An 18,990-nucleotide genomic window follows, 5' to 3' on the forward strand; every position below is an offset into this window, starting at 1 on the left:
CATCTCTGGGGGATGTTAAGTATTTAGCGGGAGAGCAGTTGGTTTATAAGTGGGTTTTGATGGTGGGTTAGCTTTGAATGAAATGAAAAGTAGTATGATTTGGTCGATTCAGCGAGTGTTGGAATTTTTAAGTCATAGTGTGGATAAATATTTTTGATGAACCAAGGAGCAGAGACAATGTTGACAAAGGATAATTGATTGGCAGGACTGAAGTTATTGTTCTTAAGTTTCAAGGTTTGGCAGAGCCACAGCTGCTATATTATCTAGATGTCTTAGAACCATGCTGGTCTGATAACAGCTACCTATATAAATTAAAAGTATATATCTCATGAATATTTTGGACAGGAGAAGTGGATGGAGCAGGTGTAGTCTGGAGTTGACTTCATTTGAGATGCTTACGAATAAGTTTTTTTTTCAGAAAATATAATAATAGCTATCATGACGTTATTGATACTTCTTATTTATTTATTAAATTTATAGTAATGTATTATGTCGAGATTTTATTCACATGGTGTATGAATGAATATCAATATTCAACAATAAACACTAATCTAAGACGCCAACAATTAAAATAATATATAAATAACTTAATTTTTCAAAACTATATAAACTAAACACTATTAATGCACGTTAATCGTAGGCTTTTGTAACTGTATATTATACAGTCCTAATATTATAAGAAATGACAAATAATAAATATATACTACCTATAACATACTAACATAATAATTACATACATCGTATAAAATATAATACCTATTCTTTTCACGGAATAGGGATTTTTGGTAAAACAAAAAAAAATAAAGTTTCAAAAATAACAATCGATAATATTTTTGTAATCCTTTCGAATCATATAAAATATCATCAAAACCTAATAATATATTATCATCAAATTAAATATATAAATAGTAATATTATTTGTTTTTAAAAAAAAAAAAGTTATATGTTTCTTTATTCTTGGGACAAGATGTTCAGCCAACATGATTCGGTTATTATTTATCTCGGTCAGACACTAGAAATAAAAGACAATAACAGAACAAACATTTATTAAAAGATTAAAAATAAGTTTTAACATTAATTTAAGATATTAATTATTAATAAATAATAACATAAACAAAAAAAACACGCCAATCCGAGTGTTACAGCAGGGCAACACTTCCATATATATTTTGTATACACCATACATAGTGAATTAATAAACGGTATTGCATAATAATTATGTGCATAAAACTTGTGTAGGTTTAGTAGGCCTACGTTTTGTGATTAAATTTAAATAAAGTAAAATTTATCATCACTTGAAAATATATAAAACCTGCGGTACTTACCTAATGCAAACTTTTTTTAATTTATAAATTTATAGTCATATATTTTAATGGGCTGAATCTGTTGGTCTAATCCAGTCACCCCTAAATAATGTATAAACCGTCGTCTGTACTCTTTTTAACTTGAACAGTTGTACCTGGGTCGAATATTTTCTAAAATATTGGCTAAAATATTGTATTTTCCTCATTACTCTTCAACTTATATGGGGAGAATAATGTTATGTTTTACTATTAATTTGACATCATATTCTATGCCCGACAGCGTATCCTTTCATCCACATTAAACGCAGCCTGACATTTTAATTGAGGAACGAAGTTTTTAAAATGTTTTAATACTTAAAAGCTTGTAGGTTATAGATGTCATTCATAAAATATAACTTCATATTATATGCATGTAAAAACAAGTTTTTGTTAAAACTTAAAATGTTATAATTATTAAAATTAAAAATATTAAGAAAATATTATTTTTTTACAAACTTACAAAGTTTTATAAAGTCATCCACTTGATCTCAAAGTAAATTTATACATAAAACCATTTATAAATACACGAGTCTTTTCATGCATTCGTTGAATATTTAAGATACTTTTCAATTTCATACCTAATTAATGGTTATTATATAAGTCACAATTTGAAATTATTTTCATCATTTAAAATGTATAGACGTAAATTAGTGGAGATCAATATTTTTAATTTAAGCTTTTAGGCATTGAAGTGCAAGTCCTATCTTTTCGACCACTCGTAACTTACTATACTGCCATTGAATGCTAGTGCCTATGTGAATGTGATCGATTTTTAGTCTTCTTATAATAATAAGCGAAATTATAAAATAATAATATTATATCTTATCTTGTATATTTTATTATTGTATTTTTTCTGTTCTCCAGGTTTTATATTTTGCTTTGTGTTCCGTAGTTTTGTTGTAATTTATTACTAAAATATTGTATGTGAATAATTGTATAGTTAGTTTTATGTCGGTTGTTATTGTTATGTACAGTTAAATTTCAAAATTGCTCTAGAGGTCTCTGCATTTCTTCATTTCTGCATTTCTGCATTATTGCATTTCTGTATTTCTGCATTTCCACGGATCCCAAGTCCCGAGAAAATGTAATTAAATCAAAAAACAAAAAAAAGCTTTATTTATATTCAATTGAAAATGTATCATAATGCTATCTAAATATCTAATACAAAAACCCAACATTAATAACTGAAATATATTTTGAAAATCTAGAATTCTAGAATATGTGCCTATGCTTCCAACTAAGTCCAAGTACATTGTATCATTGGATATTAAATTTGTCCTTGACAAAATGTTGATACGTTTCACTATTGGTCTAATCGAAAGCTCTGAAACCTAAAAAACTAATTGAAATACAATTTTTAAAATATAATTACAGTAGACACTATTATTATATATTTTATGAAACCCCACATTGGAAGTAATATTATATTTACGTATCCATAATTGATTTAGATGATACATAAATAATAAATACATAAAATAATATAAATATATTAATTATTATTAGTTAAAGATTCAATTTTGTAAATCAGTAATTTTACAAATTCTAGTTAAGACGACGGTACCCATGCTTTTTGAGTCATCTTAATATTTTTTATCTTTTACAAATAAATCAAAAAAATATTTTTGTTATTCATATATTTTATGTTTTGTGGAAAAAATAAAACATTTACAATCGTGTCAGCTACTTCAGTGGCTTTCAACTTAGGAACTTCCATTTCAGAGGTCCCTGTAGACAATTCCATGTCAATTAGCCCAGTACTGAGAATCTAAAATTGAAAAGAACAGAAAAGCTATGAATCATGTTCGAGAACCGTGAAATATAAATATGTTTTGAAACACCTAAATTAAACGTTTGTGAAGTTAACTCACGCGTGCTTAGAATGTCAGCAGCTAAAATACAATTTTATTTAAAATACACAAAGTAAAATGAAATACAAAATTTTAAAACCGAGTAAAAAATATCATGATGACCCTGATTGGAAGGTTTTACAATATAGTATGATATTATACTATATAGATAGTATATATTATATAGTATTAAATATTATAGTAATATTATAAGCACGTGCATTTCATGACTTCAATAAATGTACCCACCTTATACATAGTATTCGTATAAATTGCATAAGCGGATTTATTCAATAACTAGGTTATTTAAAATAATTGAAACTCCAAATATGGAAATATTACCTGTTATTAATATTTATGATATTATGTCTTACCATTTTCATAATAATATTGTCATTCATGATTGTCACTGCTTCTTTGCCAGTTACAAATCTACGGTCTAAGACTTTCGTATCAAACATTCAAACATCGTTTTTCAATCACTCCGTTATACATAAAGAAAAATTTAAATAATTAATAATAATTTAAATATACATAATATAGTAATTAATTTTTTTCACATAAATAATACTGTACAATTACTGAGTCCAAAGACAGTTTGCAAAACATAATATCGCGTATCATGATTCGTGGTATAAGTACCTACCGCGACTTAGATCCTGTCCCATAACTTTTAAAAATTGTAATAATATATTCATTACATCATGTTTATTTTTTAATGCAATTGAATTAAGCGTCACCATAGGCATTTTATATTATCGTCGTTTTACTAGCACAAACAAAGTAAATCATAATCACTACACACAAATATTATGAATGTATATTGAAGAATAAAATGAAGCGTAGATACCCAACAAATCGGTGCATTTCAAAACTGCATCATTAATAAATAGAACCTCAACACATTTCAGTATCGTTTTTTATCCATTCAAAAGCATAAAGTATATTTTTTTAGACGTAAGTTATGAAAATGTTATGAAATGTACGTTTGAGTCACCGTTCAATAATTTTTTTGCTTGATTCTCTAGCTAAAACACACAGTTAAAACTATTTATTAATTCCTATCTACTATTACACAACCTATTAATAATATTTTTTACTAAAACAAATAACTTCATTAAGTAACTTTTCGATATATATCGAGTCCAATAACGATAATTTCTCTTTTAACCAGCAATCTACTTGTTGCGACCCCAACTCCAAACGCAGGGCCTATGACTATACAGCAACTGTTCCTACCCACTTTTCCGTTTCGTAATTGAATTTTGTTACTTTTGAGTATAACAGCTGTAGTCTGCAGTAAGGAAATTATAACTCACTAGAAACGTCCGAGTTCGTAACAATTTATATGGTAAAATTAATCTGTAGAGAAAATTTAAAATACTAAAATAAAAATATAGTCATAAAAATAGAAATAGAATATTTTTAGTGTTGAATATAACAGCTGTAATCTCGATATAAGCATCTGTGTTCGTATCAATTTATATGGTAAAATTAATCTGTAGGAAAGTTTGAAAAATCAATATTTTTTATGAATTTTATTATTTAACTAAAATAAAAAAACATGGTCATTAATTAAAACACAAATACACCTAATATCCGATAGCTAGTTATATGTTGAAATAGATGAGAATTTATTTTATCTTATTCTTTTTGATTTTTATTACAATTATACACATAGAAAGTTATTCATTGAACGTTACAGAAATTCACGATGACATATATTTTATTCTAGTATATTTTTACTAAAAACTTAATAAACCCTAATGTTAAAAATAATAAAAGTAGAAAAATAACAATTAATGTGTCGGTGTAGGTCTTTCCAATTTTTCAAAATTATATAAAATTTAAAATTATATTTGCAAATTTTAGTTACTGCAGTCTTGATTGTTAAACTTTTACACTAATCTACAACTCGATGCCTATTAAGGGAGGGGGGAGATATTATGTCAACGAAAATGACTTCACTGGAAAAATTCTCAAGCCCTGTAGAACAGTTGATTTTGTTAATTTTTTTTATTTAAAAGAACAGAACATTTTTCATGGCCAGATCAAAGGCCGAATTTTCATTTTACTTTAAATAGTAGTATAGAAAAATGCGTTTGAACGAGAACAAAATATAATGTGCGTCATTCAAATGCATATTTTAGCATCTAGCTGTAATTATAATTTTGAAAATCAGGCTTTGATCCGGCCTGCAAAGTGTTTTATGCTTTTTAATAAAAAAAAATTAACGAAATCCGACTATTCCACATGGCATGGCGTTAGAAAATTTTTCCCCTAATAGGTACATGTTTTTGTACTAAAAAACGCACCGGCTCCGACGCCCTCGATCTATTACGATGAGCTGAATACACAGTTAAATAATTTAAATACATAGGTACATAATATCTAAGTTATTTATATCCGAGCTACTTTACCTTTTTAAAAAACATGGAAAACAAATTAAATATTTGGTCATCGGATAAACTAATTCTGACAATAATAACTACTGCGGGCTATCGTAAATTACACTTGGCTGAGCTAGGATCAATAAACATGCAAGTATTAAAACCGCCCATCATAAATCTCTCAACATAATTATAGTCTCAAGCCAGAATGAATGATGATCGTGTTTTTTAAGTTCACGTAAAGCTAATATGCTAACGATGTTTGACTACCATAGCAGTATTTACATAATATGGTTTCCCTGTCGATGTAGGTATAACAATATTATAGTTACGGATGTCGGGTGCCTATAAGATATATTGTATATTATTTATATTTAAGAGAAGTATGAGTCCACAACAGTTATTACGGAATGCGTTTTTCGTTTACCCTTTGTTGTATTGCCCTTAATGGCGGATAAGTTTGTTAAAAGTATAGATACTCTCGGTCGGATTAGATATACCATCAAGTAAAACTGCAGACTCGCTGTGTTTAATTAATTGTGCTCGACCCTAGTCCAGCGGCGTACGTCGCTAATTATTAATTACATGATATTACTATATACAGTACTTATTGGATATTTGGATGGCATATTGCGTGCTCGCAGTGCATTGTGATCATTGTGATGTTCCGTTAATGACAGTTAAACGTACCTTTTTAGTACATTTTTAGAGACCGCCTTATAATTAAAAATTAAAAATTAACTTCCCATAGTTAAACATTAAAATTATAGGTACCTACGGATAATATAAAACAAAAAATCTAAATCTTCAATAATTTAACAATAAATTATATTACCTGGTATAAAACAACGGTCAGACTATAAAGGTATCCATACATGTTTATAAATTTATATATTTCAACAATATTATTCAACCGAGTGCATTTGCCAACAATATTGGATTTGTTTTATATTTCATTTATATGATATATTATTATGTAAGTACAAAATTTCAACAAACCAAAATATATATGAAACTGCAATAATGTCAATTATTTATGAACACTAATGACCAAGTCATCCAAGTGGAATAAATATAAATTTAAAAAAAAAACAGTACATTATAATGTGCATATATACATAATATATTTCACAAAAAAACACAATATACACCGTACACAGTTTAACATTATTGAATTTGTGCAATGTGATAATATTGTGAATTCACGTGTGTAACATTTTATAATATATTATGCTGACACTTTTAAGATTCAGAGGTATATATATGCTATTTTTAAGTGGTTAACAAAAATTTATTTCATGTTCTATGATCGGGGTAGATGAAGAATTAGGTACCTATAATGGGATTTCTAATTTTTTTTTTAACGAAGAATCGATCACATTTTTATCACTCACAAGTTCACAAATGTTAACACATAACCAGCTATTTATATGTTTAACGTTATTATTAACTTACCAACATCAGTGGTATCTATCTACGTTATAATACGTTTTTCTTCCTTTGTTTGGCAAGAATCTTACGGTGTTACGATTTCGTTTCACCGACCGATTTAAAATTAAATAACATTATATCGACGGGATAAAAAAAACTGTTTACTATGTCTTAAAGGCCTTTATTTGTTTTACGTATAACTAGAAAAAATTTCTATGATGCTTTCTATTTGTAGATTTAAGCGCAGGTGTATCAGATGTATGCATAATATATCAAATGTCCGGTATATATATTTTTAGTGCAAAACGAGTGATCTACGTGAACAGTCACCGTCTGTACTCTACTACAGCCCATCCTTTTAAATAGTTCTAATTTAAAACCTTTACAAATAATACTTCCGCTGGAGAGCGGCCTGAATCCGCGTGATCTCTGAAGTACTCTACGTATTTATTGATCCGATTCCAACTTAAATTAAATACCGATTATTTGTGGTTTAATTGAAGATAGGTGCAAACAATTATTAACAAAACTATACTATAGAATATTGAATACCTTCCGATAAATAAACTAATCACTTTTTTTCATAAATTCGTATTGTTTATTTTGATTAATATGATGTACCCGTTACAACATATTATAATTATTAATTGTAATCAAATTACTATAGTATAAATGTATGAATAATTTTTTTTTAAATAATCACAATAACATATTATATTACATGGGAGAATATCAGTTAAGTGTCCAATATAATTATTTTTCTCCTGTGGATAAACTCCAAGTCCAACCACACATGACAGACAATATCACATTTTTATGAACTGTTAACGATATGTGCCATATTATCAATTGATGGTCTTAAAGTTATTTCAGCAACCTGAAAAAATCAAACATATTAAAAAATATGTATATATATATGTATATCAAGTTATACATGGGTATAATAGTATAATAACTATGTATTATTACTTATAATTATTATTACCAGGTACACACCTCGTTAAGGAAACATTGTTCCAAGCGTGTGCGACCCAACCAATTTTTAAACCAAAGAGAAATATTATTCGGGAAATACATGGTTATATCTCATAATAATTTCAAATGTTTTCTCGGAAACACTCAAATATTTATACATTTCAGACTTACGTTAACACGTTTAGGTGCACTTAATGCGTATAACATGGCGTCAGCAATATCAATTGTTTGCAATGTTGCATTATCTTCAACTTTATCTAAGTTGAATTTTGCGGTCATTTTAGTATCAACAAATCCCGGGCTGATACTCTGATGTTAAAAAAAAAAAAAAACAAAATATTTTCATTAAAACGATAGTAAGTAACGTACCTAAGTACAAAATATAAAAAAATCCTAAACGAAAATAATCATTGAATTTGATAATTTATTGTATACCTATTTAATATTCATGTATAATTATTATGCAATATTAATACAAATTTGAATAAAAAAAACGTAGAAAAAATAAAAATAAAACAATTTTAAAACTGATTTGATATAATTGGATATCTTTTAGAATAAAAACGGAACCAAGTTAATATAATATTGTAATGACTTTTAATTATAAAAATAAGAATTTCTGATATTATAAAAAAAATTAAACTGTAGTTGTGCGTATTCAAATAAAATAAGTAAGTACCAGGAACTCTTATAAAATAACTAGGTATGTATGAACAATTATTATTTTTAATATAAAAATCAACTTATGTCTTATATGATTGATAAACCATAAACGTGTTACAATCACAATTTTTCATATTGTTTAAAAAATGAATAAATTTAGTACCGTCACTCTGATAGGTAGATTTTCCATGCTCATAAACTCTCTTAAGTATTCTGTAAGCGCAGTGACGCTAAACTTAGTTGAACCGTAAACTGAAAAATCTTTCATTCCAGACATTATGTAATGACCGGTTATACTAAAAATAAAAAAACAGTTATTGAGTAAATATGAATTATTTAGATAAATAAACTAATTTAACGTTTAACGTGAAATGTTTCAAGATTATGAAGGCACATAAAAACAATATTTTTTTCAAAAATATTCAAGATATCAAATATATTATTATAAATTATAAGTGCAAGTATATTGTATACAGATTATAATATTTTACATTGACTATAGTATTAATTGTAATACCTATAAGTAATACACGGCACACGATATTATGTTTTAGACAATATTTTTTTCATGTAAAATATTGCACTTTCAGATTAGAATGTTATCAGTTATAACTTGTTACAATAGGGCTTAAAACCAAGATTGAGGTGTAATTATTCTAATTACTTATCAATTTATTGTTTGTAATTTGAATCTATTTTCACGATTTGTGCATGGTAAAAAAACAAAATTTTAAGATTTTGTTGGTTCCATAATTTGAGCTTTAACTATTTTTACCAGGTACCTATTTTATGATAAAAACATAACAAAAGTTTCGATACTGCTAAATATGTGGAAATATAAATGTATGAATACAATTAATTTAAATAATCTGTTGGATGTAGTCGGCTTTCAACATAGCTTTTTAAAATTTTAATTCACAATACGTAATATAATTGTATTTATTTATTTTCATTGTTTGATCTAAAGCTTCGACCAAAAATCGTTACACTGTGTTAGGTAGGTAATTCACATCACATATATAATTTTCAATATTTAAATTTAACTCTAAAATTATCTCTAAACGTATTTATCTATTGGTAACTTTTATCTGAGGTCCCAGCTACTCCCAGGAGCAGTCCCAGGAGTTCAGTTACATCTTACATATCAACTATTAAAAATATAATATTTTGTTTAACACCTACCTGTTAACGTTAATTATGTGACCTTCTTTAATTTCGTTTTCCTTCATAATTTTAATAGCTTCTCTACAGCAAATGTGTAGACCCAATACGTTCGTATCAAACATAAGTTTCCAATCATTTGTGTCACCTAGAACAAAATTTAACAATATTACATTTGTTATGCGCCTGCAATAAATTTAATTTAGATAATGATAATACTTTATGATCTAATTAACCTGTTACATTTTACACATACTATTTATCATTACATTTGTACTTATTTTTAACGATCGTAATTATAATGGAATAAGAACAGCTCAACAATTATTATAAAATAAACAAACATTTCATGAACCAGCCGTGCATCTATATGAGAAGTATTTTTTATTACAACTTATGAACTGTATCGCTTGAATAAATATGAAACAAATTTCGGATCTGAAAGGGGAAATAAAAAACCAAATTTTACCGTGGCATAAATATTTAGTGCTGGTCAAAAAGTTTCTATCGATTTATTAAAAATGATTAAATTTCACAACGTTGGTAAAGCAGGTGTTTGGTATAAATTATTAATAAAACGTGCTTCTTCAAATGTAATAATAATAATGTCTACCAACACACCTACCTAAGACGTCGTTCTGAAAGAATATATATAGGTTTAGAAGTTCATATAGTTGATTACAGTAATTAATGCGATTGAACCGATGCATAAAATGCATTATGTATAATATTGCATATAATAATTATTAATCATAGGGGAATGACACGAAAAATGACAATAAATAATTATTAACACATAACAACACTGTGGTGGCATTGCGATTATAATTATAATAAATTACCTACCTATAAATACTGAACAATAAGTATACAATACCTGACAGAATATTAAACAAATCTGTGATGGACTGTTTTATGTTTACATAACCATTAAATCATCACGAGGATGGTAATGTTTATAAAATGGTATAGTGAGTAAAATGAAACTAAAACAGTAAAATATTATACAAATCAAATAATATAATGTCGAATGTTGATGTATTGCGAAAGTTTCATAGTATGAATCGACTGTATCCGGATGTCGAATACTGATACTGAAGTTTAAAAATAATCGTCTGTTGAACAATGGATAAACAAATGAGTTAGAAAAATAACAGATATCTGTATAGAGTGTAGACGTTAAAAGTTAATTTCAAAGTTGCTATAACACAGGTCAATTTGCAAATATAATCTTAATTTCAATTTTTTTTTTTTACCTATTTTGAATTGCACATTCTATTATTTATAAAATAATATTTTTTTAAATATTTACATATATTATGGAATACTAAGCTAATGTTCTAAATTTACCTAAATAATACTATATCTATATTATATTGTTTGTATGGGTTTAAAATATTAAACTATAATAAAATACCGATGTTGAAATTTCAATAATTTCTATTTAATATTTGCGTAAGTATATTGACATTATTAAAATGAGGAAAAAATATAAAAAAAATACTCTTATAGATTGAAATTATTACAAAAAATAATTTTTATAAATGTAGTAAAGGAGGGGTAAGTTAAATATAATATATTTCATACCTAATGATATTATCTTCCATGTCTAACGAAATATTTTTGAGAACCAAATGTATTTAATACTATTAAACGATATTCTCTATAATATGAATTGTTTTTGTTGCCCGTAAGACTTCGTAGTATGGCATAGTCTATATACCATATACTATATACTTATGTTTCATAAGTGTTAATGCAATATATACCTAGTGTTTAAATTGAGTTGTATGTGTTAATTTTTTTATAGATAAAAGTATCTTCTTAGGTTTGTCATCTTGTGGTTTCAGTACTTCGTATAGGTTGCCTGGAGTTCAAAGGTTTGATCTAATATTTTAGGCATGGTTTCGACTGTTGTAGAAAGAAGGCGTTTTACTGATAAAGGTTCTCCACAGATTTTGCACAATACTGGAAGAGATTTCTCATAAGATGGCCGTGACACATGTTGGCGTGCCCTATTCGTAATCTGTGGATAATTACTTCATTTTTACGATCAAACGATTGGGGTTTAAGCCAGTATTCGAATTTGCGTGTATATAATTTCCCTTAGTTTATTATTCCCTATGTGCGCCTTTCAAATTCCCATATGGTAGAACAATAGTAGTCGGCGAGTTTATAAATTTCGATTAGAGTGGAATAAGATTATAAGAACGTATTTCCGTGTTTGTATTGCTTATTGATGTGGCTATAGTCCACTTGGATATCGTCTATCCTACAATGCCACAATGACCTGGTGTCCATAAAAACGTATATTATTTTTTACTCTTGAAATGATGTTACCTATTTTAATTGCTTAGAGTGCTTGAATTAAAATTATATTTTAGACTGCTAAGTTTACTCAGTGAATCCGGAATCCGTACAAATATAAATTGTGGGATTGGGCAACTGCAAAGTGGCTAACTATACGATTTTATTGGAAAAATTCAAAATAACAAATTTGTAAATCTGATTATAAGAACAATTTCAATGGTAAAAAAATATATCCAAGTCAAGTAGCTTATTTTTTAGAATTTTTTTGAATATCAATATTTTTTTTGAGTAAATTAATTTAGAACGTAATAACTTTTTTCAAAATATTATTTTTGGAATTTCCTGAAATGAGTATATATTTTTTTAATTATTTACTAATAATAACATTTTCACAATTTTGATCATACATTTGATTAGCATATTTTATTTATATTGTCAGGTCTGTTACACGCTGTATAATTTTAGGTTTTCCGTATTTTATAAAACTGTAGCTATGTAGTTTAGAGACAATTTAATTCTGCAAAATTAAAGTAGAAATAGTTCTTTAGAATTGGATAAAATGCTTAAAATTAGGTCACTACGAAATGCTCCAAAGTTGCTATCCTCAAACCACCATAATGCACTGTGTTCAGTTTTTTTAGAATTTTAGTATTTTGCACTGCAATAACAAATTGATCCGTAGTTAATTTTAGATCGAACAAGATATAGGTAGGTAGGTAGGTATCTACTATCTATATTCTATATAGATTCGTCGAATTAGTGGTTTCCGCACCCCAGTCGAGAATCGAGATGGCTTAATAATAATTTATATAAGCTTGATAATTATTCATGTATACTACCTACTATAGTATAGCAATTATATGGATATTAAATATACTTATTTAAAGCGTTACAAAACAAATTGAAATTTTAAACATATAATATCTAAAAACCAACAAAGCTAATAATATATTAGGTGGATATATCTATACCTATAGAAAGCTACGTATAGAGTAAAATTATTTGAAAACCATTCATACAATATCTATAAAATACACATTTTATACCTGATATATTTACATCATATTAAAACTTATATTAAAACTTACCTAATACATCAGTTAGCTTCAAGACTCCAGCATTATTAATTAGGACATCTATAGATTTGAATGTACTTTTTACCCATCCAAAAGCATCCAGAATATTTTTTTCCGAACATAAATCAACTTTTACGTAATGAAAATTGTCATTTAATTCATTTTTCAATTCCTGTAAAACCAAACCAGTCACAATTTATTAAACTGAAAGTTTCTTACTTAAAATGTTTAAGACTATAAAATTTAAATGAAATATAAAAGAAAAATATTTTTTTCAATTTATTCAATTACATATATTTCTAGTTTAAACCAATGAAATAATTAAAAATGTTATTTTTATTTGATTTACGACAAATTTGCTACATACCTGTAATCTATATTCTTTTCTAGCAAATCCAACAACAATCATTCCATTTTTAACTAATTTCCTACATATTGCTTCTCCAATACCAAAAGATGCACCAGTCACTACAGCAACTTTTCCAATCCACTTGTCCATTTTCAAATAGGTATATTAACTATGACGAGTTTCGTGCAGAACAATATAGTTTCTAATAAAAGGTATGGATTATAAAATAACTATATATAGGTATATATACTTCGAATTTACCTGAGATATAATAGGTAGAGTTGGAAATATAATTAATATAAGACTACCTACACATATCGCATAGCTATTAATTATTCAAATCATATACCTTGTCATTGCAAATGTAAATCATGCGATGATGTATTTTAGTATTTCTGTAACAAAGTCATAAGTTCACTTATATAGGTATATTATATTATAAACTCGAACCAAATTGCCCTCTATGATTACTGCATTAATAAATATAATATTACACTAATATTGTATTGTTTATTTTGTCTTTTGTCGATCCATATTGCTAGTTAAACAGGTAGAATTATTACAGGATGTCCATCAATATCAATATACCTTACCAATCAATACAATATTATATATTGTATTATGATATTTATTGTCACTTTTGCTAGACCATATGATAATTTATGAATGTATTATATCAAAATAAAAATTACATCATATTATATTCGTATATTACTAAATGGTGTTCACTACCATATTTTTATGATATAGGTAGGCATATATTATAACAGCTGAATTACCCGGTGTTGCCCGGGAAAAAAATTGTGATTGTTAAACTCCTTTTGGGTGTAAATGATATTATATTTTAATGTGTAGCCATCCCGACCGGCGTTGTCCGCTTTTGATTATCCGAGCAGTATATTATCAGGTAGGCCAGTTACCTGCGGTAAATCGCAGACCCCGTGTGGTTTATACTTGAGTGTATAATTTAACTCTAAAGTATCAAAGTTATATCAAATTTGTCGTTTTTACTTAATTCAGCCTACGGCGGATTAATACGAAATTCTAACATAACCTAACCGTACTGAAATCTGATGAATAAAAAAAAAACAAACATTCATGTCATCGTATGTATAGATAGAGGAGAAAAATAAAAAGTAAAAATAAGAAAAAAACAATGTAAAAATTGGTCCACCGAAACCGTGGTTGGATCTTGAGACATTCTGTACTGAATTACATTGAAGCGCCAACAGGTATTAACAGTTATTATTAATATTAAAACCAATAGAAACAGTATTTTACAAACAAACATTTCCATCGCGAATCTCAAAATCCCTGTTATTTGTGCATCTCCAAGGTTCGGACCTCTAATTTAACCTTTTTTAAATTAGCCTATTTTCTTCCCAGAAATCTATCTAATCTATCTCTATACCAAATTTCATCGCAATCGGATGAACGGTTTAGGAATGCATAAAGGACACACACACAAACATTAATTTTTATCTACACTGAATTTATCGGCCGGATAAATACACATTTATAGAAACATTTCAAAATTTTAGTCTGCGCATGCACAGTAAAAACTAATTTTTTTTATTAGCAACATCTATTTTTGAACACCATATTCGGTTAAATAATAAGTTTTTACTGCGCATGTGCAGACTAAAATGATAAAAATTTTGAAATGTATCTATAAATGTGTATTTATATAGCACCAGCTTGTAAAAAAAAATTGATTTATTCCAAAATAATCCGGCCGAGAAATTCAGTGTTCCCTAAATTGGTGAACACAATGTACCTATATAGATAAACGAAGATGATTCGAAAATGAAAAAAAACATTTTTTGACATAGATATGTTTTTGGTAGGTACAACTTTTCGTAACGCTTTGGTTATTTCCATAGAAACGCAAATCAACAATAAAAACAAAGCAAACAATTAAATTAAATTAAACTAAATGTAGCATATCTATAATATTGTAGTTATATAATATGATTTAATGATTTCGTCCGCAACAAATCACGGATTCCTAGAAACTATAACTTATTTACAGGTAAATAATGAATAATAATGAAATAATAAAAAATAATAATGAATAATATTCCGGGGTCATTAAAATAATATACAACCACGTCATTGTAAAATATAGCATATTCACAATTAATATGTTAATTATTGAAAATAAGTTATCAATATGGCGATTCCTGGATGACCCATCCGATTTTAACATTATAATCGCAGACCCACCTATTCGTATTGTTACCCTGTTTAACCCCACCCCCCTCAAATGACGCCACTGGTCCACAGTACAGCATTTCGATATATATGAGAGGTATAATAGGTACCATATAGCCGTTGAGTCCTTAGCACGACTAAATGTATACTATATTTAATCGTGGTATACTATCTCTAACCGTGGTCCTGAACAACGTGATGCTGCGTGTAAAATTACATCTACGACTTGTGTTCTGTTCAAAATAAATAACAGTTTCAGTGATTTCACATATTATTATACTGTTGGAAGTAGTCCATAAATAAATTAACAGTTATAACAATCTGGATCACTGGCAGAGCTACACGCAAAAACAGTGGCGTATTTAGGATTTTCTTGAGGGGGGGATATAGAAATTAGTAGGTAATACATTTTCACCAGTCATGCAAGACTTTTTTTTTGCTCCTCGGGTTAATGTTGATTTGACCGACTAAAGGGTTCACTCTTTTTTTTTCATGGTGGGGGTAGGGGGAAATCATTCTACCCTCTCGCTAGATTCATGGGTGCTAACTACTAAGTATTGAAATAATTTATCAACTAGTATGTAACTTACAAGCTTTTTATCGGTATCTGTTAAAGATAAGCATTCTAAAAAACAACCTATGTCATTAGTATTGCCGAGCGTTTGAATATTTTCACAAATAAAATCATCCTTTAATAAATAATTGAAACATATTATTATAATAATGCCACAACAATAACTAGAACATGTTTTACAATTTTTAAGTCAAATTATTAAAATGAATTGGTTTCCATATGTTAAGTAAAACATGCTATTTGAAGCTAATAAATATATAAGAATATATAATATAATAATGCCTAAATAATTTAAGTGATCTACATGTGATAAATTTATAAGCTGTGACCACTGATCATGAAAGCATATAAACCTATATAAGCATAACTAATTAAGTATTTTTTTTTAAGAATAAGAATGCAAACACATTTCAACAATTAACAACTTTACCTTTTTTATATTCAATGAAATAATTAATTACTTGCTGTGATTGTGAATTTGATGCCTCACTAAAACTTTCTAAAGAATTTATAGTACCTGCAGATTAGTTTACTTCTGTAATTTTTGTTACTGATGAGTATATTTTTTTTATTGCTTGTGAAAAATGATCACAAGGTATTCTTTTTTGATGTCATTGAAAAAGTATATAAATAATAAATTTAATTAAATTCCTAACGACATTTTCCACTGCACTATACCCAAAATTATGTCTATGATTTCTCGATTTTCCTTGCAAAGGAAAAATATATAATAGCTTCTTATTAATAATATACAAACTAAATTACTTTACATAATTGTATGTAATAACGAAACAACATTTTTGAAAACTACTATTTTTATCGTTTATATTTTGAAATTTCGAGTCTTTTAAATAATAGTATACATTTTTAATTTCATATTCTAAAATACACATTTTCTAAGACTTTGATATGAAAAAATTTTAATTTAAGAATTAAGACGCTATTTTCCTTCCATTAACTCATTTTTATAGAAGATAGAACGATTAGTTACTTATATATTATTTTTAATAATTCGACGAGAGAAGTGACACAGGATTATGTGCAAAATAATGGTACACTACTACTTATGGCTCATTCAAACTTTAAACAATGATAAATACCTAATTAACTACCTTCTCGTCGGAATTCAATTATTGTATATCACTTCTCACAAAAATTCTGTTTAGGAATATGAAGCTTAAAATATATGATGAAGTCTTTCAAAAAATGAAAAACTTTAAAATAACAACGATAAATTAATATAAAGCGAAAAATGCTGTCACAATATAAAATTATATAAAATAAAACATATTTAAAAACTGTTATACTCTTCGACATAATACATAATTATGTATATTATGTACAGTGTACACAACAGTTTTGAATTTTAAATTTACTATGAAAACAATTTCCAAGTTAATCATGTATTGGTAATAGGCACTTACATACATTTTACACGAAAGTATGATAATAATGATGTTCTATATCATAAAATATTCAAAATACCTACCTACTATAACAATGGATGTTTATAACCATAATAACCTTAATCGATTAAATAGTAATAAGACTAACGTTTGACAAAATCAAAATATGTTTTTGGCACACCGCTGCATGTATACCAATAAAACCCCATGAATACCTACATATTATGACGTATATTTGTATATCCATAATAGATATATTATACTAAGATACTACTGCAGATAGACAAATATTAGTAACTCAGGGGCCTGAATAAAAATGTCACAACTAAGACACGATTATCTGAGCGCACGGCAGTGCGCCAGGCCAAGTTCCAGCAATGCCAGTGTATCTTTACACAAACCAATTCGCCCAGTTTTTCTAACATATATATCTCTGTTTTCTCTTAAGATAAACTTTTGACATTTAAAACACAGATTAATCTCGAGTAGTTTAAGACGCTGTAAGAAAATAAGCCCTTAATATTGTGCCATTTCAAAATGGCAGGATTTCAAAATTTTCAAAATTGTTACTGACTCACTCACTGATCATCAAAATTATAAAACACTTCCCGTATAGGTAGAAACATGAAATTTTATTCAAATACAAAATATAAAAGAGAAAATCTACGACATATAAAAAAAAATAATAAAAATAATAACACGTCGTCCACGATGCTGAAGCCCGCAAAAATAAATGATATCCCCAACAAAAACATAACCGTGAAAAAATGCCAAGTTCCAAACTCCCTACCAAAAAAATCGGCCTATCAAAGTAGTGAAATCTACATTGTGGCCAAGTCTGCTATTATTTAATTCATAACCTCACTGCCAGTTCAAACTCAAAAGAAAAACCGTCATACGCCGAAATCGCAGCTAACAAAACACCACCCGATCAATCTCTACACATCATCACCAAATTTCTCGACGAACTAAAATCTATACTTAACCCCCTTCTTGCTGTTTTAACATCCCTAATAAACAAATTAACACTCCCTGTAACTCCTACCCCATAACACTCACACACACCACATATTCCACACATCAATAACACGAATACACAATATAAAAAAATTATATTATGTATAAAATTCTGAATTAAACTGTCATTGTTATCGTTTTCTTTTTATAACTAACTTGTTATAACATATAATATGTTGATACATTTTAATTTATAATAAATAAAAAAAAAAACCTCACTGCACTCCTACA

At 27.4% G+C, this 18,990-nt stretch overlaps 2 protein-coding genes across 5 annotated transcripts in view; one reads left to right on the forward strand and one right to left on the reverse strand.

The window, feature by feature from the left end:
* LOC100571391 overlaps nt 1-18,990 on the forward strand; it is a 193,280-nt gene that overhangs the window by 105,576 nt on the left and 68,714 nt on the right. The window lies entirely within an intron of this gene.
* On the reverse strand, nt 2,808-14,148 carry LOC100159964 (farnesol dehydrogenase-like). The gene is made up of 6 exons (XM_008187359.3): nt 13,567-14,148; nt 13,212-13,371; nt 9,835-9,961; nt 8,816-8,948; nt 8,161-8,298; nt 2,808-7,891 (listed from the first exon to the last, which is right to left on the reverse strand). The coding sequence occupies exons 1-6, from the start codon at nt 13,696-13,698 to the stop codon at nt 7,829-7,831; spliced, it is 753 nt and encodes a 250-aa protein (XP_008185581.1). The 5' UTR covers nt 13,699-14,148; the 3' UTR covers nt 2,808-7,828.

The sequence above is a fragment of the Acyrthosiphon pisum genome, chromosome A1 (assembly GCF_005508785.2).
Source record: "Acyrthosiphon pisum isolate AL4f chromosome A1, pea_aphid_22Mar2018_4r6ur, whole genome shotgun sequence".
Taxonomy (NCBI): Eukaryota; Metazoa; Arthropoda; class Insecta; order Hemiptera; family Aphididae; genus Acyrthosiphon; species Acyrthosiphon pisum.

Excerpts from the sequence above, each read along its gene's own strand:
- LOC100159964 (XM_008187359.3), bottom strand. The coding sequence starts at position 13,698 with ATGGACAAGTGGATTGGAAAAGTTGCTGTAGTGACTGGTGCATCTTTT. Across the intron at positions 9,962-13,211 it reads GAAGCTAACTGATGTATTAG|GTGACACAAATGATTGGAAA; the intron begins GTAAGTTTTAAT and ends ATTTTGTTCTAG. Across the intron at positions 7,892-8,160 it reads GTGCACCTAAACGTGTTAAC|GTTGCTGAAATAACTTTAAG; the intron begins GTAAGTCTGAAA and ends TGATTTTTTCAG.